The sequence below is a fragment of the Harpegnathos saltator genome, unplaced genomic scaffold (genome assembly GCF_003227715.2).
Source record: "Harpegnathos saltator strain DR-91 unplaced genomic scaffold, Hsal_v8.6 scaffold119, whole genome shotgun sequence".
Taxonomy (NCBI): Eukaryota; Metazoa; Arthropoda; class Insecta; order Hymenoptera; family Formicidae; genus Harpegnathos; species Harpegnathos saltator.
In genome coordinates, this window is record NW_020229894.1 from 2,046,289 (window position 1) to 2,074,092 (window position 27,804).

Sequence of the window (27,804 nt, forward strand, 5' to 3'; positions counted from 1 at the left end):
GTGAAAATAAGATGTCGAGTTTTCCCATTTTTTCTTTTTTTCGTTTTTTTTTTTTTCCTAACTTTTTCCCTAACTATATTTTCTCTGCGTATATGACCTGGGAGCCGGAAGTTGCTGCTTCGTTTTCACTACATATCCGTTTCGCGTTAGAGCGCGACCGAAGCACCGCGCTGTGGAACGTTCACACAATACATCTTGTATCTGTTGAAACGCATGCTTAAAAAATTTCGGTCATACTGTCCTGTCGTGATACGTGATCGGTTAAACAATCAATCGTCGTGTCTTGCCCGCATATTCTTCTCTCGTCTTATGCGTCATTTTTGTTCACTGAACGATTTCACAATATATCAAATTAGTGACGTTTTCTGCGACGTGCGTTGAGAAATGCGTTTCGGTATGGCTGCGCGATCATTGGTAGAGTGATCCTTATTCGCATTCGCTCACGAGTCATCGACTTCTTCACGTCCCGATGTTTCCTCGCGCGACATTCCGAGCGCATTTCCCGTCGCGGAACGCTGCTGCGGAAGCGTTTTAAAGGCGCGTAATAAAGATCACGCTACCGAGAGATCTTCTCTCGTACGTCTCTCCTCTAGATTTATGTACTATATTATTAACGAAGTTACTTGCGTATGTTACTGACGTGTGGCGTACGAACGTAAAATTATACGCGATACAGATACAAATACAGAGTATCGGAGACGCCAGATTCTCGAGGGGAGGGGGGAGGGTGGCGGAGGGGAGGATTTCGCGCGGGGGATGCGTTTTAACATTTACAAAATCGCTTTTATACGCCCGCGGACGCAGAGGTGACTCTACCGCCGACCGCGCGTGGCGAGAGGCGACGATGATGACGCCGCCGCCGCCGCCGCCGCCGCCACCGCCGCCTCGAGCGGCGGTGCTTGAAGACGCGCGCTCGCGGGAGCCTCGGCTGCACGAGAGGGGCACCTCCTCGTACTCGCGAGGATCCGTCATCGTCGTCGTATTGCCGAGAAAGGAAAAGAGAGAAAGAAAGAGAGAGAGAGAGAGAGGGAGAGAGAGCGCGAGAGCGAGCGTGTGTGAGTGTGTCTGTGCTACGCACACGACACGTGAGAATGCGAAGGTAAGATCCTCGCGAGGAGAGAAAGAGCGGGCTCGCGTATGCGTACGGACGTATACGATTAGACTCGTAGATGAGTTACGACGATTCTCGGCTCTGAAGCTCACGCGGAATCCTTCCCGGAGAGCCACCTCTTAGTCCACGATAACACACCGTAAGACGTGAATGTTCGTGACTGCGACATCGATCGTTGGATACCACACGACGACGAACCGGTTTCTCTCGCACTCTCTCCACGACCACCTTCTCTAATACTTCGCCTCTATGAAAAAACATGGAATGTATAGTACCTTTTATCGGTTTACATCTTAATAATGTACGATTATATCACAAGAAAGATTCAAATATTCTGTACATAATCCGCGACGACTGTCGAAGCGCCCCCGGACTCAGGTTGCCCCCTTCTTTCTTCCTCTTCGACCTCTTCATCATCTTCCTCTGTCCTCTGTGTTCCTCTCTCCTCTTGCCCCACTTTTGCTCTCTTTCTCCTTGTATCGCCTGTCCCTTTTCTTCCTGTTCCGTGCTATCTCTTCGTTAAATCTTACATTTACATACGCCTAAGATTTAATTACAAAGTTAGATATGTCTCAGGTTCACCTGGTATTGTACTTCATACAATCTCTCTCGTGACTGGCGAGTCAGCCCGAGATGTACACGCGGCCGACGAGCACATGTGTGTGCCGTCGTATTCGAGAAAACGAGACGAGACGAGACGAGACGAGACGGGACGGAACGGGACGAGACTGTGTTTCGTCGCGCGCGCGCGTCCACGTTGCATGTCCGACGAAATTAATACTTCGTTCTTTCACGCTCGGTCCCGGCCGCTTGTCGCTTACGTTAGTAGCTCGATATCGATAATTGGCACATCTTTTTAATGGCAAGTTTCGCATTGGCACGCACTTTGTGAGCCCAGAAATGGCCTCGCGCACGGCCCCTCGAGGGAGAGTCCAAACGCCGACGTGAATGAGCCCTCTCTCTCTCTCTCTCTCTCTCTCTCTCTCTCTCTCTCTCTCTCTCTCTCTCTCTCTCTCTCTCTCTCTCTCTCTCTCTCTCTCTCTCTCTCTCTCTCTCTCCCCCTCTCTCTCTTTCTCGGGTAACGAGAGCAAAAACGACTCAATCTTAATCGCGATTACGAGGAGCGCTCCCGGACCGAGAAAATAGCAGTCGCAAGATCGTGAAGTCGGGAAGCACGCGCGCTCTGCGCAACGAAACCGCCTACGCGCGCGTTTAGAATCTCGTCGGAGGGACCTCGGTTTCGGCCATTCCTCGGGCTTTAACGTCGTTTCTGACTATCACGCGAGTAGTATGCACCCATGAAAGGCAGAATGTATCCTTTTGTTGCGGTTAATCGCACGACGCTCCCTTGTGATTGATACCAGCTGGGGTGACCGATACGTCGGTTATCGGGGAGTAAGTTGCACTTTGACGCTCTTTCGTCCGTATGTAAAAAAGCTCGCTGGTCCAGCTAGGTTTACCGAGACAAAGACAGACAGACAGAGAGAGAGAGAGAGAGAGAGAGAGAGAGAGAGAGAGAGAGAGAGAGAGAGAGAGAGGAGAGAGAGAGAGAGAGAGAGAGAGAGAGAGAGAGAGAGAGAGAGAGAGAGAGAGAGAGAGAGAGAGAGAGAGAGAGAAAAAGATAGAGATAGAATTAGGGAGGATAGAAAAGAGAGAAGGAATAATTCTGAATATTATTATACGCGTAAATCGTAGAAAATTGAATAGTCCAAAATGCCAGAAACGTTGAAAAGAGAGTAATAATAATAAGTTTTGATCATTTTTTCTTTTTTCCTCTGTCTGCTCGTGATGCCTCCTTGCCGATTACACGAGAATCCTTTTCCTCGTTCGTGCTTTTAACTGATCTGTGAGTTTCACCTGTAAATTGCGGATTGCTGCTGCTTACATTAGTCGCTACGACACACGTAATGAGACGATCGCGGATTCGCGCGAGAATGTTGCGAGAGAATCGCTCGAATTAACATTAATAGTAACAATTGCACTAAGTTCCTTGCGTTCGACGACTATCGTAATTATCTTCGCGAGATTATCTTCACGCGACTCTTTCGTCCCTCCTCCTCCGTTTTTACACAAGCCACGCTTCTCTCGTGCGAAACTTTCGACGGAAACGAGGTGGTGAATCAGCGCGATAAATCTAGGAAATCGGATGATTGCTACCCGTTTACATTCCTTTCGTATTCTCGCTTCTCTTCCTGTTTATCGCGTACACGCGTATTTATTATTATCAGCCCCCCTTTACTCATTGTACCCGCTCGCGTATGCACCAGCGACCGTTTCTTTCCACCCCGCACAGCAGATAACGACACTTTGCGGTCGCGACTGTCAACCACACACGCGACTACAAAATAGCCGGCGCGACGGGCTTGAAAAAAAGAAACGGAAAGGTAGCCGCTAGCTAATGTGCGCGGAGGGATTACACAAAATACTACAGAAAGAAAGCGGCAAGAAGACGCTTCGTACGTGTCGGAAAAGGCGACCAGCGAGAAAGAGTCGAGTCCCTCGTCCCTAAGTTCCCGACGGGCTCCGTCACGAGTGGGAATGTTCGTCCTCCCGTTCCCTAACCACCGACTATATCCCTGATTGCACGTTACATCGCACGCATACGACGCATACCCTGCGTGTCGAATTGCCTAACAGAGAAGCCTTCACGACCAGCCAACCTCGGGCGTACGGCACCGTCGTCGAACACGGCGGCGCGTCGCGAGCGCGCGAGTGCCTCGCCGCACGTCCGTCTACGACGCGTGTACGCGGTTCTTCCAGTGGTCCACTGCGAGAGAGCTTTCCGCGACGGACGCTTGACGCGCGGCCAGGCTCATTCATACGGCCAGGAGTGCCTGATCGACGTGACCACGTTCGAGGTAGGCGGGTCTTCCGGGCGTCACTTCTTCATGTCGTTCATCAGCGTGCCGTCCTTGCTCTTGTTCGTGTCGAGATTCGACTGCTGACTGCTTGTCACGCCGCTGCCGTTCCCCGGGTACATCTTCTCCAGATGATTCAAAGATTCGCTTAGGAACTTCTGCAACGAGATCGCAAAGAGACTCGTGAGAGACTAGCGTAGTGTTGGACACAGAGTTCTTATCGTCATCCTCTGGGTCGGCGGCTCAGGGTGATCATGAGACGAGAAATAGAGTGATGCACCGAGAGAACAGGTCGGTCGAATCGACGTGACGCAACAGATGAATCGAACGCGAGTCGTTTTGGTCGAAGGGGGACGAGACATCTCTGACTCTCCAAGTAGCGAACTTGGTTCGGAAGAATCAGAGATTCCCTTCGTTGTTTCCCCTTCGACCACAACGCGGTTGCTTCGTTCATCGTCACATTGGTTCAAACCTTTTCCTTCCACACAAGTGCATAGGACTTGGTCTGCGTAGCAAACGCTAAATACATTCGCTTCATCAGTTTCAGCTTAAAAACAAGGAAGGCGTATTTGGTGTTTGCTCCGCGTGTTTAAAATGCAGCCCCAAATCTGGACTAGAGCGCACTTTGCGCGGTCCGTGTGAAGTGCGCGACAGCGCAAGACCTTCGCAAGTTTTGATCGACTCCTGATCGTGCTTTCGACAGCAAACGCATGAAAGCGTTTCTCGTCGAAAATCGAGGATGCAGAGTAGGATACGAGAGATAGATAGCGAAGGTTTTCTTCGTCGCGTTGTACCTGTATAGCCGTTAGGGCGGCCACGATCGCGGGACTTCCGAATCCGTGTGATATGAGCGAGAAATGGGTGAGATGTCTCTGTATACTGGGATCGAGGATGTGTTGCGGTCGCGTGTTGCAAAGCGGCGATCGGTCCTGGTTCAGAAGGTCCATCAGCTCTTTGGTGATTTGTCTGAAAGAGAAGAGCGGCCGGTTTCAGAGCCGATTACTCGACCTTTCCCCTTTTTATGACAGAGCGACAGACACGTTTCTTTCTTTCTTTCTTTCTTTCTTTCTTTCTTTCTTTCTTTCTTTCTTTCTTCCTTCTCACCAAACGTATCGTCGCGACAGTATGTGACAATGATACTAGTTGACATCACGTTGCATACTCACTTGGTGGCATGAAGAAGTTCTTTCCTCCTGTAGGAATCCTGCGGCTCGCAGTGCTGCCGACTTAGGTACTCGGCGACCTGCTTCGCCGGGAATTCGGTCTCGCACACGTAGCCGAAGTCTCTGGCGAGGTGAATAGCTTCTCCTGAAAGGAGACAAAGTGTTCGCAATACAGCTAAGAGCGCACAATTTTATTATGTTGGTTCAATGAGCGCGCGTAAATCAAGCCGAGAATCAAGGAGAACGCGTAGCAGGGCTCAAAAAGGTCTCAAAGGGACGCTCGCGAGCATCTTACGAAATTTTTGTCATCCTGAGGCTTGGTTTCTCTCTCAATCTCTTTCTCTTAGCGCGTTCATGACGTTGTTTCAACTTGGCAGTCAGAAAGGCACATTTATCGTCAGCGTTCCCGGGATTATAAATTATACTTGAAGCTTCGCTTGTCTCAAACCTCGAACATATCAAACAATATCGTCTCCAGGCACGAGGATCGCACGCGAGGATCTCCTCCACGCGTGAGAAGGTCCGCCCCCGCCACTGCATTCCTCGTGGAATGCTCCCGATGATCCTAAAAGGCTCCGATGCGGCGGAAACGCTCTTGCATACGTCGAGATTTCTCGCGGGACATCGATGGGCGTCTAAAGGTCGATTCACACTATACGGCACGGACCGTCACGTACCGGCAACAACACGTACCGGCACCGACACGACGAAACTTTAAAACGCGTTTTAATGAAACTGCCCACACTAACCGACACCGACCTGCACTGATAGAAAAATATAGTTGAATTAACTATAATCTCACTATATTTTATAGTTCATTTGGGCGTCAACCATATTTTTATAGTTCGTGGAACCTGCAAAATATAGTAGAATAAACACAAATATATAGGCAATGATTGTCTTAAATAATTGTTTAGTTACTTTTACCACACATATGATAATTTCTCTTCTCATTCACAAATATAGTGAGATTTAATATTCACGTAGTTACATCTGTCATCATTTTGCAAATATTCTGGTAATATTGACTATATAAAAGAGTTACTTTACCTACCATTTTATATTTCTATTCATACTTAAATAATTTTAGTTTAACTTGTTATAATTCTTAGTAGAAATATTATATGGTTGGTTATACTATGCCTATGTCGTAATTATTACCGATATTATGGTAATACTTACTACAAATATGATATTTCGGACTATAATTTAGTTACTATATCATTATAGTTCCAAATATCATATACTTTTCTCTCAGTGTGCATGTTCCGTCAACGGAACGTACCGGCACCGACCGACGTTCTTGCGAGCAATGTTTTGACGGTACGGGTCGGTACTGGTACGCCAGTCTGAATTAGGGATGTCGATTTTTTTTCAAACAGATCGATTTAAAGATCGATTCGAATCACGAAGAAGAAAATCGGTTTGTAAAGAATCGATTTCAGAAAATCGATTTGAATCGGTATGCATGTAAAGTGAACCACTCACTAAAGTGAGTAATATATTATCTGTCAAATTTCTACACTCTAAAGTAGACCTCGTGTAATTCATGTAAAGTTTAATATGAATTAAAGGGATTAAACAGATGGTTGTGTCTTTGGTTGTGATGGACTCTTTTGGTTGTGTTGTGTGTGGCCACAACAAGATAGAAAAAGATCTTTAAATCTTTATGCTAAGGATTTAATTAGTTTGATTAAACATCAATCAATCAAGGGTTTTTAAACGTTATTAAATAAGAAATCACGTTTACTATTATATGCATATACATATATATATATAATATATACTATCATATGGAGTGGCTGTGGCTTTGGTTCGCGCGTTCCGTTCCGCTGAAAATTTTCGCCCATGGGACATCGGCCTAAAGGCAACGTGATGTGCATCGTGCTACCATTAAGTGAGTTCAAATATTACAACTAAAAAGAATAAAAAAAAAAAACTATTATATATTACTAGTAGAAACTGAAAAAATCGTGTTGGCAATTTTCAGAATTTACAGATCGATCCTCGAATCGATTTAGTTCCAGAAAATCGACTTGAAATCGATCTTTTAGACTCCGATTAAATCGATTTAACATCGGCATCCTTCGTCCAGTAGTCATCCTGAATCAGTAAGCGGTAGAAAACGGACGCAGCAGAGGATGGAGCAGAAAAAATTAAGCGAAAATGTTAATATTCTGTCGGTGAAATTGCCTCACGGGATGATATATGTTGTTTCTGTAGTACAGGTTCAATTAATTTTAACAAATCATAAAATTTACATTGCGGCATTCTAAAATACTGATAAATCTTGCCGTCGTATTTTAGTAACAATGTCTTTGAACAATGTCCAATGTTCTCCTCCAAGCTTTCTCTTTTTTAACATTGGATGTATCCATTTTCGATTTCTTTTCTTTATTTTTTTTTTCGGCTTCCTCTTCGTCTAAAAGTAGGATTGTAAGAGCCAATTTATCGTCGCTGGATGATCCATCTATCGTGACGGCAACGTCAATTGACGGACAGTCAATTACCGGAACAGTCTGAACCATATGCATTAATTTGTCGTGTCGGTGCCGGTACGTGTTGTTGCCGATACGCGACGGTCCGTGCCGTATATTGTGAATCGACCTTAATTCGTAAGGCATTCCCTGAGCTTCCCCCGGCCCAATTCGGAACGCGGCGGATAGTAAAATGAGGTTTCAGCAAGACCGTCGCGCGATGACTGACAGCCTTCTAATTTCAGCGTAATAACGGCCGTGTGGTGCGCCGGCAAGATTGTTGCTCGCGCAAGAAGCTCGCTCGCACGCACGCACGCACGCACGCACGCACACACACACGGGGCCCTCGGGGCTCAGATCGCCTAGATCGCCGTGGAACGGGCGGAGTTATATTTGGAATCATTTTTTCCGCCCGTTAGAACGCACGCGCGCGAATTGCGATTGAAAATACCATTGGCCTCGTAAAATTTAATCGCCGCGTAAGTGCGCGACACGCGTGAAAGTTGTGGTCGCTGCCCTTAGCGCGAAAGTCATTACTGCTAATCGTTTTGCGGCCCTGCAATTCGTCCGACTGCGCGATTTCGCGACGCGCGACCTTTGAATGTATAGATTTGTGTGAAAGCTTTTTATCCCTCACTGAGAGAAAAGTATACGATATTTGGAACTATAATGATAATAGTAACTAAATTACAGTCCGAAATATCATATTTATAGTAAGTATTACCATAATATCGGTAATAATTACGATATAGGCATAGTATAACTAACTATATAATACTTTTTACTAAGAATTGTAGTAAGTTAAACTAAAATTATTGTATGGATACAAATATAAAATGGTAGGTAAAGTAACTCTTTTATATAGTCAATATTCTTCCCAGAATATTTGCTAAATGACGACAGATGTAACTACGCGAATATTAAATCTCACTATATTTGTGAATGTGAAATTGCCGTATGTGTGGTAAAAGTAACTAAACAATATTTATTAAGACAATCATTGACTATATATTTGTGTTTATTCTACTATATTTTGCAGGCTCCACGAACTATAAAAATACGGTTGACGCCCAAATGAACTATAAAATATAATGAGATTATAGTTAATTCAACTATATTTTTCTATCAGTGTTGAACTCATCAATTCTTGCTCTTGGCTCTTGCCCTGCTCTCTTTAAATTTATCTCGAGGATGAAAAGCAGCAGCGTCCGGACGCGGTTGACTTTGGACGCTTCCCTCGCGTTGAGAAATAATGGATTCATCATCATTAATTAAGTCGTTTTGTATCGTTATATAAGAATAAACGAAACAGCTTCTTAGCCAAAGTGGAGAGTATGGGGTGGAAGTGGGGTTTAATTTGTTGACTCTGTTAACAATTCGTCATGCAAAGCGGATACCCGGACATTGGCTTACGCTTGCTCGGTGAGACTTTTTGCTTATTAAACTCTCTCCCCCCGTGGGGAATAATATTTAATTAATTTACCGTTACTGTCTTAAGGTAAATAGTCTGGTCTTTAACTCGCGTGTTAATTGCGCGGGGAGATTCCCTTTATGGCTCGGTTTTACATAACAGCGTCTCCGCGGTGGCCTTAACTTACGTCCGGAGAGATTCACCTCGCGGAAGATTTTAATTCAGCTTCCTTTGACGCGCACGTTGATTCTTCGCTCCCTTCTGAGCCGTCACATGTTCATTTCAATTAATTCCACCATTTTTCTCTCTTACTTATCGCAGCCAAGTTGAACATCTTACGGGCCGAATAAAATCACCGAGTTAAAAAAAGTTAGGTCGGCGCGAAAGATTTGTCGTTTTTCCGCGAGATTTTCTCCCAGGAGGTTTTCTCGGCAGGAGCAGGTTGGCTGCTACCACCCGAAAGGAAAATAAAAAGTCCACGTTGGATAGAAAGAAAAAAGAAGGAAGAAAAATATCGAGTCGATATTGTGCTCGCGTTATTTGTAAAAATGATTAACCTCCCGAAATTGGATAACTTTGTTTTCTATTTTATTTGGCAAACACGACAGAAGTCCGTTCTTGCGCCAACCTGATGCCTCTTCGTCCGCAGTTTGCCGTTTGCCGAGAGCTCCCGAGTGCACACAGCGTGCGCGAGAAGTGCAAGCCGGAACTCGCGTCGTGAGTTCTTAACCGATATTTTCGAGAATCTCGATTATCGCGGGCGTTATTACGGATATAATTCGCGGCATGCTTGGCGTATATACGCCGCGCTGTTCCACTTTATGCGATACATAAATTACAGCTCGCGCAGTGGCGACTGTCGTTATTTTAATAGACGCGCCATTGATCCCACGTGTTTATGCGCCGCTCTGTCGTAACGTTTTGTAGTAAAAACTTTTTGCTGCGGTCGACAATAATGACGACGACGACGACGATGATGGCGGAGGATAAAAAATGCGCGCGGCGGGGCAAACGCGAGCGTACACATTAAGCGAAACGAGACACCGCTAACGCAGCTATGAAAAGCGCGTAAGTAGTTTGGAACTGCCGATGTTTTGCGTTGTTTAACGTTACACAATGTTGCGTCACCGTCGCCGCTGTTACTCGTACTAGTTTTACGTAATCCCATTATGCAGCTCGTCCAGCGCATTCAATCAAGCTCGCGAGTGGAGACATTTTTTCGATTGATGCGAGTTGCTCTTTCTCTCTCCCTCCCGCTGCCCTGTCTCTCTTTCTTTCAATTAATCCTGCTTATAATCTATATTGCGACAATTACGCAACCGTTAAGAAACGTAAACGCGCCTGATGAAGTATGAAAGGAGTACGAGGAGTTTGGTAATAATATTAACATACTTTGCGGCAAAAAACGTCACGCTGAACGGTCGACATAATCTCATATTTTACTTCAACGATACAATCTAGTCGTTCTTGAGGAACTTGAAATCGTCGTGCATACGTTTTATACGTCGAGCGGACTTATCCACGCTCTGATCGATGTAAGAAATATTTTGCATTTTAAAGAGTCTCGGAACAGAGGTCAAACGACAAAGAAGCTGTAAGACGAGATATCAAAAACGCCTTTGAGACATTTTAAGAGGACTTCGCATTTTGTCGATCGCTTTTGTCGCGTATGTGTGACTTGATCTCTCCTTAGAAGGAAAGCGAAAGTCAGCGTTAGATGTCCAAAAATCAAGACTATTGGTTCTACTTTGACGTAACCAAGGGTTATCTCATGTCATTTTCTCCTTATTCTCCTGCCCTTTAAAAGGACCTCAAAACTATTTGATATTTGATATTTGATACTTGATAAAACTATTTGATATTTGATGATCTTAAGATGTAAATACAACAAAGGTACTATATAAGAATAGGTAAAACACAAAATTTTATATTTTCTTTATCTCTTATTTATTTTCTTTATTAGCATTGGAAAAATGTATAGATGTGGAATAAGTATCAATGATTTTATCAATGATTGATCTCGCGGCATCACGGTTTGACGCATTTAGATATATGAAGAATGTTGCGCCGCTGTCCGTGTCCCGTCGTATCGTTCGATTCGATATTTTATTGCTGACAGTTCCGTCATGAAATAGCCAGGCGGAAGCATTGACATTCGCATGGATGCAATTCGATCGGGAAAACGTATGTTAAATAATGCGATGTCGAGAATCCGATTAACTCTTAAGTAGGCGCAAGAGTCAGAGCAGAGACTTACTTTTATAAGTGGTATGGGAAAATATTTCTGTTTTGTTAACTTAAAGAGAATTTCTTTTCTTTCCTTCAAATATCTCTTGGTTTACTTGAATTTCCAAAATTTCAAAAAAGACCGGAGTCACTGCTGTGCCCTGTGTGTTGTGTCCTGTGTGTCCCTGTGCAATTCTGCCAGTGCGCCTATTCAAGGGTTAAATATAGGGCAGGAAGACTGCCGAAACATTTCCGGCCTCTAAAACAGCAATTATTCCAAGCGAAATATTCCGGACCTTCAAGACGGGCAAACATACATTCGTGGATCGCGCGCTTTTCCGGATGTTTAGTGTATTTCGAGCTGGCGAACGACACGCGTATCGGGACATTATTTTTCACTTTCCTCGGGCGATGATTTTAATTTATTAATTCGATATTAATAATTTTTTTATTAATAATAATTATTAAAAACTTCATTATTTGTTATTAATAATTTATTAACAATTACTTGCATTCCCGTTGTTACATTATATCATTAAATTAAATTATATAATTTATTAATTTATTTCCTTAATTTTAAAATTTTATCAATTTAATATTTCGTCGACCTCTGAAACACCTAAGTTCTCGCCGGCATCGCGTTATTTAACATGCGTAACTTTAGTCGAGTCGCGATTACGCGAGTGTCAGTGCTGGTGTCACGACAACAGGATGATGTCCCAGAAAAACTAGGGTACTGAGTCGAGGAGCCAAAAATGAATAAACACTGAGATTATTCAGTATTAAGTAATACCAAGACCTTTCATCACGGGACTTCGAGGCAACAGCCTGGAGAAAACGGCAGCGATCAGTCGTTCGACCGAATCGAGACAGCCGTAGCTTGCAGAGTGTTACGTCTTGAGATTCTCCATTGATCCTTCAAGTTCGGTGAAACTTGCAGGGTTAATGTGGAAGCGAAATTTCGGCTCTGGTAATAACGATGTATAACACGTTAGCTACAATGGTTCCTTTGGAACTTCTCCTTGCACAGACCTTGCAATTTCCCTTTCTTTCTTCCAAGCTGCCACAACTTTGTTCGTGCAAACCAAGGAAAAAACATTGTTGCTGTCGCGCAGCATGAGTAACGCTGACAGCGAGCGCGTTAATGATAATATTCTCGCGACCGTGCATACAGATTTAAGAATGTTACATGCACGAGTGCTCGCGTCTCAGTAAAAACCATCCGTAAGTCGTACCCACTTCTCAGTCGTAATATTTCTCATTCTTCTTGAATAGTCGCAATACATATCTCACTACATTAATTTTAACCATTATTTTCCTCCGCTTCCGGGAACAAGTTTTCTCTCATCGGCATTTGATTAACAAATCAGACGCATAAAACAGAAAGAACAAAGAAAAACAAATTGATAAACGTTAGAACGGATAAAAAACTTTATAGCAATGGCGGTACATTGTACCGCCTGAACGTGTATCTATTGCACATATCGCGATTAACGGAGGATTAATTTTATAATGGCGCCGTCTCATACTTTTACCAATCTGTCTTTCGATACACGCGAAAAAGCTCGAAGATGTATTTATAGAAGCCGCTCGCTCAGACTGCAAGCGTTAAATATCCCTTTCCGAAGTGAAATATGTCGCGAAAGCCGCCGACGGCAGGCGAAAGTTATTCGGCGATAAGCGCGCTCGTCAAAGCGTTAACGTTCTCCGGGAGCATTCGGAGCGCGATGCGTCCTGACTTTGATCGCTCTCCCGCGTAGATAAGAGCGCGATAAAGGGGCCTCCTCTCAGAAGACGGAAGGTCTCCTTTCACGTAACGCGCAAATCCCGCGGCGAGTCGCGAGACGCGTCGAGCAGTTTCGCGCGGTATTTATCGGCGTGCTTATTACCGCGCCGCTTATTTCCCGCGCCGATTCTCATGCCGGGTGCGTGCACAGGTCGACGTTAAGTTAACTATCGGCGATCTTATCGGGCCGCGCCGCGGACTCGTGCGGCACCCCCGCGTCCGCATGGCGGCGGCGACGACGACGACGACGACGACGACGATGACGCAACAGGTCGTCTCGGGCCGCACTTTAGCTTACCGCGGTCTCCACTCCTGCGCGCGAATTTGCATATCTGCCCCGCGCCGTATCTTTCTTCCGCTTCTTCGTCTAATCTCCTTTAAGTAAATTAGCGTGTCCGTTGGCATGCATGCCCTTACTTTGCTGCATCTCGCAATGCGCGTGTACGCACGCGTACGCGCAAAGAGCTTACGATTACGATCGCGGATGCGCGTACAGTTTGCGGGCGTTTTATCTTGTTATTCTTTCTGCCTGAGAGGGAGAGAAGAAAGAGCTCTCTTACCGCGTCTCTGAAATTAATTGAAAAAGACGACGCTTTATGGCGCGAGGAGGGAAGGAACAACCACTGGCGGACGCGCGTCAGGATAAATGACACTTGCGTGTGCAGGTATGTGATAAGTTTGCGATCCTCAAGTTTGCGCCAGCGGACGAATGGGAAGTTGACTCGTCTTTTTGAGTGAAATCTAACTTTCTCCGGCATTTCTTCGCCGGTAAGCTGCATTTTTACGTTTTATCGAATCCGAAAAGCCGGGAATATTATGGCGTGGCGGTTTCGTGTTTTTTCTTTTTTTTTTCTTTAACAATCTATCTGTTTTTTTGACGTGAACGAAAAAATGTTGGATCAAAGACTGCAGGGATCCAAAACACCACCCGAATTGTTGAAGGCGTTTAGTACGTTGTTGTACGTTTCGGCGAAATTATTCCACTTTTTCCGTCTATTATAAATGTGTACGCGTGTGTGACTAGACTCTTCTCCGCGATAGCATTATCGCGAGACAACTATCTTAACACCGTCGTTAATCACGTTTCGCCGCGACGCGACGTGGACACTTGAAAGAATGTCCACCTTAGACACGTATCGAGAACGGAGGGAGGAGGACGGGAAGGGAGATCGGGAGAGCGAGAGAGTATGACTCAATAAAACGAAGGGATTCGCAGATGCAAGCCGCAGATTGGCGCGCGCGCGCGCGCGCGCGCTATAAGGGAGCGCGCGCAGATGGGAAGTTCCGATTAGCGAGCGCGGGTAAATGAGAACGAATGGGTAACATGACTCGTGAATTGATGAACGGCCGCGCTTGTTTGACGACTTCACCGTGGCGATCGCGAATCGGCGGATAATCGATCGGAAATCACGCGACTGAGACGCCGCAGCGGCGCGGCGCGGCGCGGCGCGGCGCGGCGCGGCGCAGCGCTGTGAAGATCGGTCGAGGAAATATGCGCTTAATTACGCGACTGAGTAATTACGATTTTTTGCCCGTTTTTGCAATCAGCGTACGCTGACATTGATGATATGATTATGCGCGAGGATAATGCTTGAGGTTTTCCATGCCGCTCTTCGTGTACTGCGCGTAATACGCGCTCTACGCGCCATGCGTGATGAAAGAACGGTCTGAAGGGAGATTATTCTCACATTGTCGTAGGTCGTGAACTTTTGTCGAACGCGACTCTTTCGTCCGGATACTTTCGAAGACGTCACGCGACGAAGAGCGATGAAATCTTGGTTGCGCGGCGGTTACAAGCTGTGCTCGCTCGTTGAAATACGCGCGGATTCGTCGCGTCGAAGGTACAATCAGACTCGGGCAGGTCGACGTCGGGTGAGGCTTTAACGATTCGTGGCTGTGCATTAAGATGTCGTGCAGCGGTCTCTTGCATTTTACGCGGCACTTTACACTGCGATATATCAGTGTCGGGAGATTGCGTCAGTGGCTAATTATACGGAAAAAATATTATGTGATAATCAACGATCCGTAGTGACGGATATTGCGATGACTTATTTTTCTTCAAATTGATTTTTTTTCACGTTGTATGCTCTCTCTCTCTCTCTCTCTCTCTCTCTCTCTCTCTCTCTCTCTCTCTCTCTCTCTCTCTCTCTCTCTCTCTCTCTCGCTCGCTCGCATCGAGCCTGTTCTCAGCCAGATTATTATCGTCAATGAGATTGTACATTTGTAAAAAGACGGAAGCATATATCTAAGACGATAAGAGAATAACATTGAGGTTAAAGTCAACATTTTTATGACGCAAGAAATTACAAGTCAAGTTTAAGTTCTGTTTTCCGATGTGCGTGATGAAATGCAGGCGAAACTTCAGTTTCAAATTAATTATATACGCGTATAATACCGCGTCGTGACTCGCAATTATCGCGCGACATGAATCGATTTGAATAATCAAGACGGTGTGTTTACGAAAATTCGCTCGCCGTCTCGGGATGAAGAGAACGAGATAGAAAGAAAGAATCGACGATAGAATATATTCCTCGTCCGACCTTATTCATCTCTCAGGCGGTCTCATACGACTCGCAGGCAATACTGCGCGCTCCATCGTGCGGCCTTCGACCGCAAATCACGTTCCATTATACGCGCTGATAATCGAACCTGCGAGGAGGATTTCGGGAATTCTCTTCCGCGTAGCGGAGGTCATCGTGTTCGGATACCTTGCGGTTTCATGCCGGTTAAAACTTTACAACGAGCCGGCTGTGGTCGACGTACAGGCGTATAATGTTTCTAAAATACGCATTCTTCGATCCCGCCGTGTGTGCATGTTGCTTCGATGCAACTCTCAATTGCACGTTACATCCTTTAAGCATTCTAATCTGGGATTTTGCGGCACACACACACACACACACACACACACAGAGCCGTATATCGCAGCCCGGGACGAAAGCCGAACCGAACCGTTGCTGCCCCCGATATAAAAAGGAACTATCGAATTACTATAATGACTATAATTGACCGTGATTATCCAGGATATTTTAACTGTGCTTCGTTTCTTTTTTCTCTCTCTCTCTTTGTCTCTCTCTCTCTCTCTCTCTCTCTCTCTCTCTCTCTCTCTCTCTCTCTCTCTCCCCCTTCCCTCTCTCGTATGTATACACGTCAACTGCGCGGGAGAGATAGCGGAAGAAAACCGGTAACTCGCCTGTCCCACTTTCCTGTCGCTGAATTTTTGCGCGAGGCATAGAAAAGAGAGGGGAGGGGCAAAAATGGAGGAAAATCGATTCTTCGAACAAACTCGGTTTCCGTTCCGTCCCGCGTTCGCGCGTGTCGAACAGCGCGGAGGTTCCCACACTTTCGCCGTGCTCGCCGTAGGAGCGCACTCAAACGACATTCCCCGTGAACGCGTCGGGAGAGATTTTCTCCTACGCCTCTCTGAATGAGACTCCCGAACGAGACTCTTTCATCAATTAGACAAAGTACACCGGGTTCGTTGCGCAAACCCCCGCCCTCCCCCCCCCCGCCCCGCGAGTACGAATCTCGTCGTTTATCCACTTCGCGTACGTCACTCGTCCGAGCGTGCGCGCGGTCAGCTTGGTTCGTTTTCTTGTCTCTGTCAGCTTGTCTCTCTCTCTCTCTCTCTCTCTCTCTCTCTCTCTCTCTCTCTCTCTCTCTCTCTCTCTCGCGTCGCGTCGCGAACGCGTAATTAGAATAATGCGAAACTGTGACACGCACGTTTCTCTTTATATTCATCGTATTTCTTTTTTATCCGCGGATCGTACGTGACACGTGCCGCAGAAACTGTCGCCTTTGCAACCTGGTGGTCTCCCGCGAGCGGCGGGCTTACGTAACGACGGCGGCGGCGGCGGCGGCGGATCGGAAAACGAGGCGGCGTATCCTCGAATCCGAGGAAAAGAGAGCGCGCCGTTTAACTCGCTCCGGCAACCCTTACTTGGCAAGACCGCGGTGATGTGACAGGGTGACCCGTCGCTCGGCAAGTTGCTGCAACCGGGCAGCTATTATCTTGCAACGAGCGTGATATTTTCGCCAATAAAAGCTCGCTACGGCGAATTGAAATCCACGCGGTATCATTACACTTCGTCGCCAGACGCCAAGTCTGTCGAGTCTTTCTCCACCGATTTGTCCACAAGCAGAATTTTCCACAATGTATGCTTTTACGGCCTCGCGCGATTATTTCCTCCGCGCAATGACGAAGCTGCTGCTGAAAAGTCTCTCCTCCGTGGAACACTGTCCCATTCATTTCGTTCGGCTCGCTCGTTACGAAATAACGGCTATTTAGTTTGAGCAACTCCCCCGTGGTCATTCTGCGCGCGTAAAAACGCTCGACTCTCAACAAAGGCTCACAGATTAGTATCCCCGAACAATTCATGCAGCCGTGATACCGTCGAGAGTTGCTGCATCGTTTATCTCGCGATCTCTCTCTCTCTCTCTCTCTCTCCCCCCCCCCCCCCCTCGCGCTCCGCTGCGGCGCGCTCTTATCCGTCTAAATCTAAAACGCGAGAGATCGCCGGGCGAACTTGTGCGCCTTCATGCCAGATCGCGCGCAGAAATCCGAAACACTGTCATTAGCTCCCCGCGCAGCATCCATTGAAACGCGATAGAGAGGAAGCTATCGATTAAGAACGGGATCACCGCGCGAGACTGTCGCGCGCAGCTGTATATATTTATAAGAACACATTGCAGGACTTTTGATCGCTTAATAACAGCGATCGCTCGCTCGTTCGTGCACGATCCGCATGCAAATAGAAAAGCGCGTGCATATTTCAAGCGGCCGCGAACGCGCCTCTTCGTCGACACAGCCGGACACCGCACAAGCCGCGGCCAATAAACACGATTAATCAGCCGTTTTCCGAGCGCGTTAATAACGAGCACTCCGCGGCGCTCGTTGCCACGAGCTAACTCGTCGGGGTCTCGCTTTTTTACGAGTACGAGTGACGTTGCTTTCGCGAGCAGAGCCCGTGCCGCTCGTCCGACCGCACGTCCGGGCATGGCGAGGACGTGTGTCGGGCGATCGGTACTTTGGCCCGACGGCGCCGCAACAATGCGATTGTTGAAGGCAACGCGCGCCGCACCGCCGCCGCCGCGACTTGCAATCGTCCGAGCCGAGTGCGGTGTAACGCGCGTTTAATCGGCCGCTCGCGCGCGTTTAATTTCGCGTTTACGCGGCCGGATCTTTGTGGTCTCGGGGGGGGGGGAGGGGGGACGAGGGGGCTGTCGCACTCGCAAATCGCAAAACGCGAACGTGAGACGTGAACTCGAGCTGAAGGAGCGACGAAGACGTCGCTTCAGGATTGGTCTCAAGATTGCTCAGGCTAAAAGAGGACAGAAGAGACCGTGAGGTTCGGGCCGGGTATAACCAGGACTTGCGTCCTACACTAGGAAAAATGTATTGTTGCGTGAACCAAATGTTTTGTTGCAACAACAACAAATAATTTGGTTAAAATATGCCCGATCAAGAACTGTTTAGCTCCTGTAAACAAATATCTTGTTTGATTACGGTTTGTTCGTATAACGTGATACCTTTGTTACACAGCAACCAAAAACGAGCTTCAACTATATATGAATTTTGTTAAAAATGCTATAATTTTTTCTTAATATATAAAATCTAAATTTTAGCGCACAGAAAGACAAAATAGCATCCACTGAGCGTTATTTTAGTTTATGGAAAATAATATTTCGTTATTATGCAATTTTTATGGATAAAATAACTAAAATGCTTAATTTTTATGCACTAAGAAGTCTAAGAACAAAATCATTTGGTCCGGAGAACAAAGCAGAAAAATATATTCAGTTGAGACAACTAAATATTTTGTTATACAAAACAAGATATTTGGTTGCTGTTGAAAAATGCGACTCAACTAAACAGTTTTGTTAGAGATGCTACATTTCGTTTTCCTAGTGTAGCTACACCTGCTTACGGTCGCGTTTACCGTCAGTTCCATCTCACCGTAGAGCGTACTCGGGTCTGAAGCAGCGCCCTGATTGCTTCCTCGGGCCGAGTTTACGTCTTACGCGGGCGCGCTTACGGCGATTTGCGCGCGGAAGGATTCGCGTCGTGAATCGTCCCAGCGGCGCTACCGCGCACTTACGATGGTAACGAACGAGGACGTTGTTGCTACTCGGAGGGTTAAATCGCCGCGAAGGATCTCCGTCGACGAGATGCGCGGCGGCCGGCAAGGAGGCCGAGTCGAGTCGAGTCGCGCGTGTCGCATGTGGAGAAGTCGAGGCGCGAGGACGAGGACGAGGACGTGCGCAGCGTCTCACCGCGCGCGCGCGGAGGAAAGAAAAGCACGCTCGATGTTTTATGGAAGCCCACCGACCATAAATTATAATCAACGTCGGTGCCAACGCTCTAACAAACTTCCAAGCGCTCGTCATTAGGGCACCGTTGGCCGGCGCAGCGCGCACACGCGCTCGTTATTAAGCGCTCTCTCGCGCGGCTCGGGGGATATCCCGTAGGATGTCGCAGTGATTAGCGATCGTTCCGCGAGCAAAAAGCTCGCTGTTGCCGTCGCGAGACGGAAGAACAAAAGGAACGACGTTGCGGCCCGCTGAAGCTCTCTTTCTCTCTCTCTCTCTCTCTCTCTCTCTCTCTCTCTCTCCCCTTCTCTCTCTCTCTCTTTCTCTCTCTTCTCTCTCTCTCTCTCTCTCGTTCTCTCTTTCTCTCGTTCTCTCGACGATTGCTCGAGATAAGAAATGTCGTAATTAGCTTTAGAACGGATACCGCTCATGAAATTATAGATTTCGCGCGCTGATAGTCTCCAATGCGAAATTATGATATATTATTACCAAAGCTGATGCTGTCAAAGCATGTCGCAGTGCGCGATCTTATTGAATATCTTTGTACATACAAGTTGAGCCGGTCGAGTGCTCTGTACGTTCATTTTTGAGCCTGAAAGTCGCGTAGCCATTCTAATGTGAAAAATGACGGCGAGGAAAAAATCAGACCAGACTGCTCGGATCGGGTTAGAGTCCGATTTTGCGAGACTCGCGCGGCGAGTTTCCACTCGCGCAGCGAATTAACCGTCCTGATTTCTCGATTTCTCGGCCTCCGCGGCACGATCGCAGCTCCTGCAAGGAAATTTGCGTAACCCTGACCCTCGGTTCTTTTCACACGGTCCCATCTCTCGCCGCGTATTTGAGATATAACGGTGTCGCTGTAACGAGATGTAATTCGGTTTATACGAGTGCACGATAGAGAAGAGGAGAGAAAGAGACGCGCGCGTAAACCCGAATAGAACGAGGGGAGGGCGACGAGGGGACGAGGAACATCTGAATTTCAGACGTGTTACACGGGGACGGATCCGAATGTTTGTTCTTCTGTAGTGGCTCCGGCAACGAGGACGCTCCGTCTTGCGCGGAGACTTTCGAGCGCGCGCGCGGTGTCTTGCGTGTCTAAATAAAAATTTATTCAACCGTTCGGTTGCACGGGATGACTCATCCCGGAATGATGATGATGATGATGATGATGATGATGATGATGATGATCGTCAAACTCGAACCGTGTAAATTCGCTTTAACGCGCTCTCTCTCTCTCTCTCTCTCTCTCTCTTTCTTTCTCTCTCTTCCCCCCCCCTCTCTCTCTCTCGCTCTCGCGTGCGCTCCCGCTCGCGGGCTATTCCGAAGAGATGATTTCATCACTGCGCCCTACGAGACAAGTGGGCGTCGCGAGGAATGTAATTCTTCGCGTTCATGACAGCGGGAGAATGTGAGGACGGGTCGCGGGTGAGGAGAGGGGGCGAGGGAATAGGGGAGAATGAACCCTCCTCCCGTAAATTACGGCGGTAGTAAATCGGAAAGCGTTACGTTTATCGTTCGCGATAAATCGCCGGAGAACGCCGCGATTACGCTTATACGATCGGCTAATACGCCGGCCGTCATCCGTTATTGATATTTCGATACTCCGCGGCGGGAATTCCGCGAGATTTCTCGCGCGCGCGCGCGATGTAAATCTCTATTTACAATATACCGGCGATATTTTTCGCACATACGTCGCGTATATCGATACGCCTCCGAGTGAGGATAACCAAAGCTTCGTGAGACTTACTCGTGAATAAATAGACGGTTATCTTTCTCTTTCTTTCTTCGCTCTCTCTCTCTCTCTCTCTCTCTCTCTCTCGCTCTCTCTCTCGCTCTCTCTCTCTCTCTCTAAAATATCAGATAAACGTCTACCAACGTTGACAATTTTCTGGTCCGGGAGCGACGTGATCTACGCGCATCGAAAGATTGAGAAGGACAAGCGCCCAACACATAAATCATCGAGACGTTGCGTTCGCGTTACGTTATATCACGATATCGCATTATGACACGTCGTATTTTTCAATAAACGTCGTACTTGGCGGGGTCTTCATTAACCGGAGCTATTAACGGATAATTATAGAGCGGCTCTTTGGTCGTGATACTCCACGTTATTATCGAGGCGAGACGGATAAATGAGCGCGATTAATGGCGCGCCGAACGCAACAAGGTTGCAGCTGGAGCGCGCTCGCGAACGTAGAATTTTGAAAGAGTTAACACACGGACCGTTAATGAGATGATGTCATCAACACGAATTCTGCGAGGCGGAGAAGCGCCACTGCGATATCTCGTGCCTGCGATTATTCGCGTGACGATATACGAGCGACGGGCTTATGGACGACGACGATAAATTAAATGTGATTATCGCCTACCGTGGATGAAAGACGCGCGTAACTTTTTGCCTCGTTCTCCCGCGGAAGCGGCTAAAAGCGGCCCTGCCGGCCGACGATTCTCGCGGGTCTTTACGTAGCTCGTGAAAACGGGAGAAAAACACTCACCTTCCACTAAAGATGTTAAGAGCGTAACGTTGGCCGCCTTCCTTCTGCCGGCTGGCAAATTTAGGCCAATTTTTTCCAGTTTTTCCCTAAGCAGACGTCCGCCGTTTTTGGACTTCGCCCTGAAAAACGCAAGAAGCAAGGTTTCTTTAGAAGGTGTTTCCTCTCGACTTTCCGTCGGGTAATTTTTACTCTTCTCGTAGATCGCTGATAGATTTTCAGGTCGTTCAATTTGTAAGTAACTTAACGTCGAGTGCCTGATTCTAAGGCCGCTCGATGATTGTTTAAATGATCAATTTTCAAGCCGACTTGACAGCCGTCAAGTGAAAAAAAGGCCGTTTCGTGAAAAGCGATTCGTTCTTACGACTTTCTTTTTTTTTTCTCGTACGTCTCCGTTCTTTAAAGTTCGCCTTTGAGAGAACTTTCGTGACTCGGTGGCATAAGATCGAAGCGAAATCGCGGGCCGCGTTAGCGAGATAATAAACTTGATTTATCTCACCCCCTCGCAAAATTTGCATCCTTGCGAAAAAAAATAAGTAACAGGCGCATGCGCGCGTGAGCGAGTACACTTAATATTCGCGCGTCCGATAATAATGTATTATTTATTCTCCTACCGTACCGTCTCGCGCGTACAATATTCGCTCGCTCACACGCGTAGAGCGGACGCCCACTATCGCGCGCCGTCCGTTCCGGCGGCGGCGGCGGCGGTGAGAAGAATCTCAAAACGGAACTCGGCCATTAATCATTTTCGCCGCGATCATCTTTAAAAAGACAAAATCGAGGAGCCTGGGAGCGCGAGAACGGACGAGACAGAGAAGCGGCAAAAATAAGGGGACCACGGCGGGGCGTGTAGGGGAGGAGGCGGCGGGAGCTGGAAATACGGCTGGATTAGCATAATCCACACGGCTACGTGTGTCATCGGCGATTGAGCAACTCTCGACGCGCCGCGCCGCGCCGTCGTGGAGCAACGTACGTTCGAGGATGCGCGGCCGTTCTCGCTCGTGAGCCTCGCGAGCCGCGAGCCGGGAAAGATATCCTCGTCCGAGGCCTGTAAGGAGCACTATGCGCGACCCTATTCAGGACCCGCGGACAGGACCCCGGGATTTTCAGCGGGCGTGCCCTCGTCACGTGCGGAGATCTGGGTTAATCGTCGGCCGGAGGAGATAACGCTCGGCGCGATAACACGCGCGCGGCGGTTAGATCTGACGCTTGATCAACTCGTCGCGATTAATTAAACGCGCCGGAGAAACAGCGTTGCGCTGCCACGCTGCCCCGAGAGATATCAGCGATTTCCATAGGCACGCGTAACATTCGATAATTCGGAAAGCAGACTTGGTTTAACGAACACCTCCTTCTTTCTCTCCGCCTCTGTCTCTCTCTCTCTCTTTTTTTTTTTTTATCGAGGTCATCGCAAGCTACGTGATATTTTCTTGAAGATTCTTGCCGAAACCTACTCTTCCGCGCGGAGAGGAGAGAGTTTTGTCTCTCGTGTCTTACTTCTCTCGTTGATTCCCGTATCGGATACGTGTCCGTGTCTTTTTCTCTTCTTTCTCTCTCTCTCTCTCTCTCTCTCTCTCTCTTTTGCCTTTTGAGCGAAGTCTATCGAGGCACCGTTAAAAATTGCGTTTTAATTCTTCCACGCTTGCGCGCAGACTGTCACACGGCGGCGGCGGCGGCGGCGGCGGCGGCGGCGGTTCCGTGTTATTAATCCGACGACGACGGCGCGAAGTAAATTTTTTCACGGAACACACATCAACGGGAAGGCGATAGTAGCGGCGACTTCTTTCCCAACACACCCTGTCCATCCATCATTCCGGCCTGTTATAACGGTAACGCGTATCGCCTACCTTTGTTCGTTCTAGCCGCGACCGGCCCGCCCGGAAATCTTTCGCCTCGCTCGACAATTAATACGTTTTACCGCTATGGGTTTTTAATATCGGCTTCTTCGGATCTCGTCGACGTGCTTCCCCCGTCTCCCTGTTGGGGGAGCTCAAGTTTCCATAATGTCACTTGCGCCACTTACGTCAAGCCGGGGCCCCACCTCGGTTCGAGGCGCGACGCTAAATTCGAAGGTGCGCGCCCGTTTCCAGCGGCGGAAAAAATGAAGCCGGCGAAAAGGTCGCTCGTTAATCAACGATCCGCGACAATCTACCGAGCGACAGAGCGGCGCGATAATTCGCGAGCATTGGCATGACTTATTGACGCGCGCATCTCCGGGCCGCAGGAACTGGTTTGGCGCGGCGCGCGCGATAATCGTCACCGATTACGCGGCCTGCACGCGCATCGATCTCACCGGGGAGCGGCACCGGGATATGCGTGTCGGGCGCCGAGGAAGAGAATTTCGTGGAGCTCCGACGACGGCGATTATTAATAACGTCGGCGGAGAATCGATCGCACGAGCACGCAAGATAGAGAGAGAGAGAGAGAGGGAGAGGGAGAGAGAGAGAGAGAGAGAGAGAGGGGGAGAAATCGAATTCTTGTATTTGTTGTTAACGATCATTGGCGTCGTTTCGCGCCGTTACGTGACGAGAGCGAGGCTGCACTCATTACGGAGTCTTGTGCCGAGAAGGATCCTCGGATCCGCTCAGACGCGCGCCTCCTGCGCGCTTCCGCGCGAGACCACCCTCGTCACTCACCCACCCTCGTCGTTGTCGTCGAGCCCCCGCCGATAGGAAACACCCGGCTTCGCTTCCCCCGAGATTACTCGAGACGTCCTCGAATACTAGCATCGTTAATCGCGCTACGGGCGCCACGCGACGGTTAGTAAACCGAGGGACTTCATGATCAGGGCTCATTCAAGAATACCTTCCGCCTCCTCGTTCGTTTCGCGAAGAAGACGAGGCGGAATCACGGCCGACAATTAGTAAAGCGCGCGCGTGCGTGCATGCGCACGCACGACACACTTCGCATACGCGAAGGCGGGGATCGTTTCGTTCGGTTTTTTACTCGCCTGGGTTCGTTACGTGAACACCTCGTGACCGGAACCGACGAAGGATACCGTCGAGGAACACGACGCTTCGCATGGATGGTGGATCGATGAACTGCGATGAAAGACCGATCGGTCGGTCGGTTAAACGAGAATCGCGACGAGGGAATATAATAATACGCGAGGGTTTTTCTCGCCGCGAGTCTTTTCACCCGGAAAGAGAAACCTGACTGTGTGGCATTAGCGTAGCCGCGTAGCGCTTACGTAATAATTGGTGCGCGCACAACAATCTCCCGCAGCGCGAATGCATCGCGCCGCCGCCGCCGCCGCCGCCGCCGAAAAAAGAAGGGAAGAACGGAGAGAAGAAACGGGAGAGCGGCGGCGGAACTCGTCGGCCAGCCGGCCGGCCGGCGCGGCGTCCGATCGCGGAAGCCAGTTCGCGATTCGCTTCGACTTTCCGACTTTCAACTTGTAAAACAGATGCGTCCCCGAGTGTCTCGGCGCGATCGGCCGGACGTCGCAATATTTCGTCGGCCGACTAAACGCGGCGCGCGCTGTGCCTGCGCGGCTCTTTCGCTCTCGTATTAATTCACAGTCACAACAACCGACGAAACAAACCGCGCCGTCCAGTTTCAGTCCCCGACCGATCGCTCGCTCGATCTCCCGATCGCGAGATATCTCCAGCGGACGTTTATGCTAATCGCGACACCGCGATACCGGTGCTCGCGTTCGCACTTGTTCGATTCGCGGAATAAACCCGAGCGGGCGCTTGTGTACGCGCGTATGTGTGCACGTGCGTGCATAAATATACAAACGACGAGATGAAATTAAATGGAGCTGAGACGACGAGACAGGCAGAGACAGAGAGAGAGAGAGAGAGAGAGGAAAAAAGAGACCGCGCGTTGCGACACGTATGACGCTCGAAGCGATAAAAATCGTGCGAAAGAAAGGAGGAGAAGCAAAAAAAAGGGGGGAAAGGAAACGGGAGGAGAGCCAGCCGATGCATCTGCGACAAAAGCACTCCTCTCTCTCTCTCTCTCCTTCTCTCTCGGCATATGCCGCGCGATCGATCTCGGAGGATTTCTCGCGACGTACCGCGAGCGAGCAAACGACTGTCGCGGCGGATCCTTATGGACTCACATCATGCACGAATGGGCACGAGGATACACGGTGGGTGAGACACAAAAGGAGGGCACTGGAAAGAGAAAAGAAAGAGAGCGAGGGGGGGGGGGTGGGGGAGAATCTATAGTGGCGACTCGGACCTTGTTGCGTGTAATTATCGGTCAGATCGTTATGCGAGCGGATGAATTATAACGTCGCGTTCGACGCGAAACGCCGCGCGATCGCCTCAGGCGTATCTCGCTCGCTCGCTCGCTCGCTCGCTCATTCACAGGAATTGACACTCGAAGCTGCGTGGGTTATTAATGTCTCATTTGCATCGGGGATAGATCGGGCCGCTTTATTAGTGAGCTTTCTTTCGCGGCGGCGCACGAAAGATCCCGCGCGCCACCGAGAGAGGAACCGTGGGCGATGCTGCGCGTCATGCTGCATGCGTGTCGTTTCAATATTGGATTTAGCCGGGGTTATCCTTAGCATCTTGAGGACGAAATCTTCGGATTAAAAGTTGCGGGTGACTCTAATCGATCGTGCCTGCGCCGGCACGCGGCATGCGCGCTCGAGGCGAGTTCTTCCAAGAACGGCGAGCAAATTGTTTTATACGTTAATTATAATATCAATGAGAGTTGCAACTTTTTGTAACGACACTTTAATGTTCTGCTGCGTCCACATAACTGTACGTATTTTACATATTTGACTTCGTTCGCGTTTGCCATTGCGACTTTAAGAGGGGAATTACATGCGGAGCAGGCCGTTTTCAAGGCTACTTTTCTAACAGAACATTTTTTTTAACAGAAACGGTAGGATCAATGGACTTGAAATTTTCACAGTGCACTCATCAATGTTCAAAGTATAAAATAAATTTGTTACTATCTATACCAAGGAAAGTATACACATAGAACTAGAAACGCGTTTATCTGGAAACACCATTTTTTTAAACTGTCGACACGATTACGCAAAAACTATTGAACCGAATAACTTGAAATTTTTTGCATAATATACAGTAGACATGTAGTTTTCGTCCCTACCTCGAACACGGTTATATTTTATTTTATTCATTCTTTTGAATACGATTACAAGTTGAAAAAAAGTTTCATTTTTTATACTTTTTTTCTTGTACAGTCATTATTTTTCCAAACTTGGGTTTCACTGCCTTGATTTTGGTATTTGGGCTATAATGGCAACCGCACTTAAAAAATTGTTCCCATATTTTCGTTGCAGAGTAGTAGTGAGAGGCTCGGAATTATGTCAACAGCAAACATAGAGCTCGTAAACGGATGACTATTTATCTATAATTACAAATTGGATCGGTTCTTGTGATTCAATAAAATTTATTTTATGCTTTGAACATTAACGAATACATTGTGCAAATTCCAAGTCCATTGATCTTGCCGTTTTTCTGTTGAAAAAAAATTCGTAAAAGCAGTCTTCCGCATGTAATTCCCGCTCCCTTGCCAGGCAACTTGACTCTTTTGAACGAGAAATTTCACTGGGAAAGAGCGATCGCGCTCGAGCTCTGCGGAGGAGAAAATATCTGAACGAGTCCAGTTTCCTGCTGAAATATCTCAGCGACATGGAAATTCTCCGGTTGAGGCTTCGAATTCCGTTGAAATGACGAAAAATTGTCCGCTCGACTTAAACAGAATTTCATTATTTCATATTTCACCGGAAGGATCGGCCCATTCAAAGCAAGCACTCTTCCCCGTGCATTGTACGCGTTGGCAGCGCAAAGTAAGCCTCACCGGCCGGCGCGCACACCCTCTTTTCGCCGCGACTTGCGGAATCGACGCGCGAGCGGGAGCTGGCGTGGAAGCGGCGGTACGGTCCGGCTACTTGTACGGTGATTTATCCATGCCTTCGGTGATAAAGCATTGCGCAATGAGCACTGTTCTAGGCAGATAACACGGCGAATCAGATAAAGGAGGACGCTCC

The 27,804-nt window shown here is 48.0% G+C and overlaps 1 protein-coding gene across 2 annotated transcripts in view; it reads right to left on the minus strand.

Annotated features, from left to right (window-relative positions):
- Nucleotides 1-2,752: 2,752 nt before the first annotated feature.
- The window catches only part of TfAP-2 (transcription factor AP-2), a 66,530-nt gene continuing 41,478 nt past the window's right edge, over nucleotides 2,753-27,804 (minus strand). For both annotated transcript variants that reach the window (XM_025304779.1, XM_025304776.1), the window contains exons 6-9: nucleotides 21,834-21,952; nucleotides 5,136-5,277; nucleotides 4,764-4,935; nucleotides 2,753-4,127 (exon numbers count right to left, since the gene is read on the minus strand). In XM_025304779.1, the coding sequence (XP_025160564.1) occupies nucleotides 3,990-4,127; nucleotides 4,764-4,935; nucleotides 5,136-5,277; nucleotides 21,834-21,952 (571 nt within the window). In that variant the 3' untranslated portion in view covers nucleotides 2,753-3,989. The remainder of the gene's footprint in view (nucleotides 4,128-4,763; nucleotides 4,936-5,135; nucleotides 5,278-21,833; nucleotides 21,953-27,804) is intronic.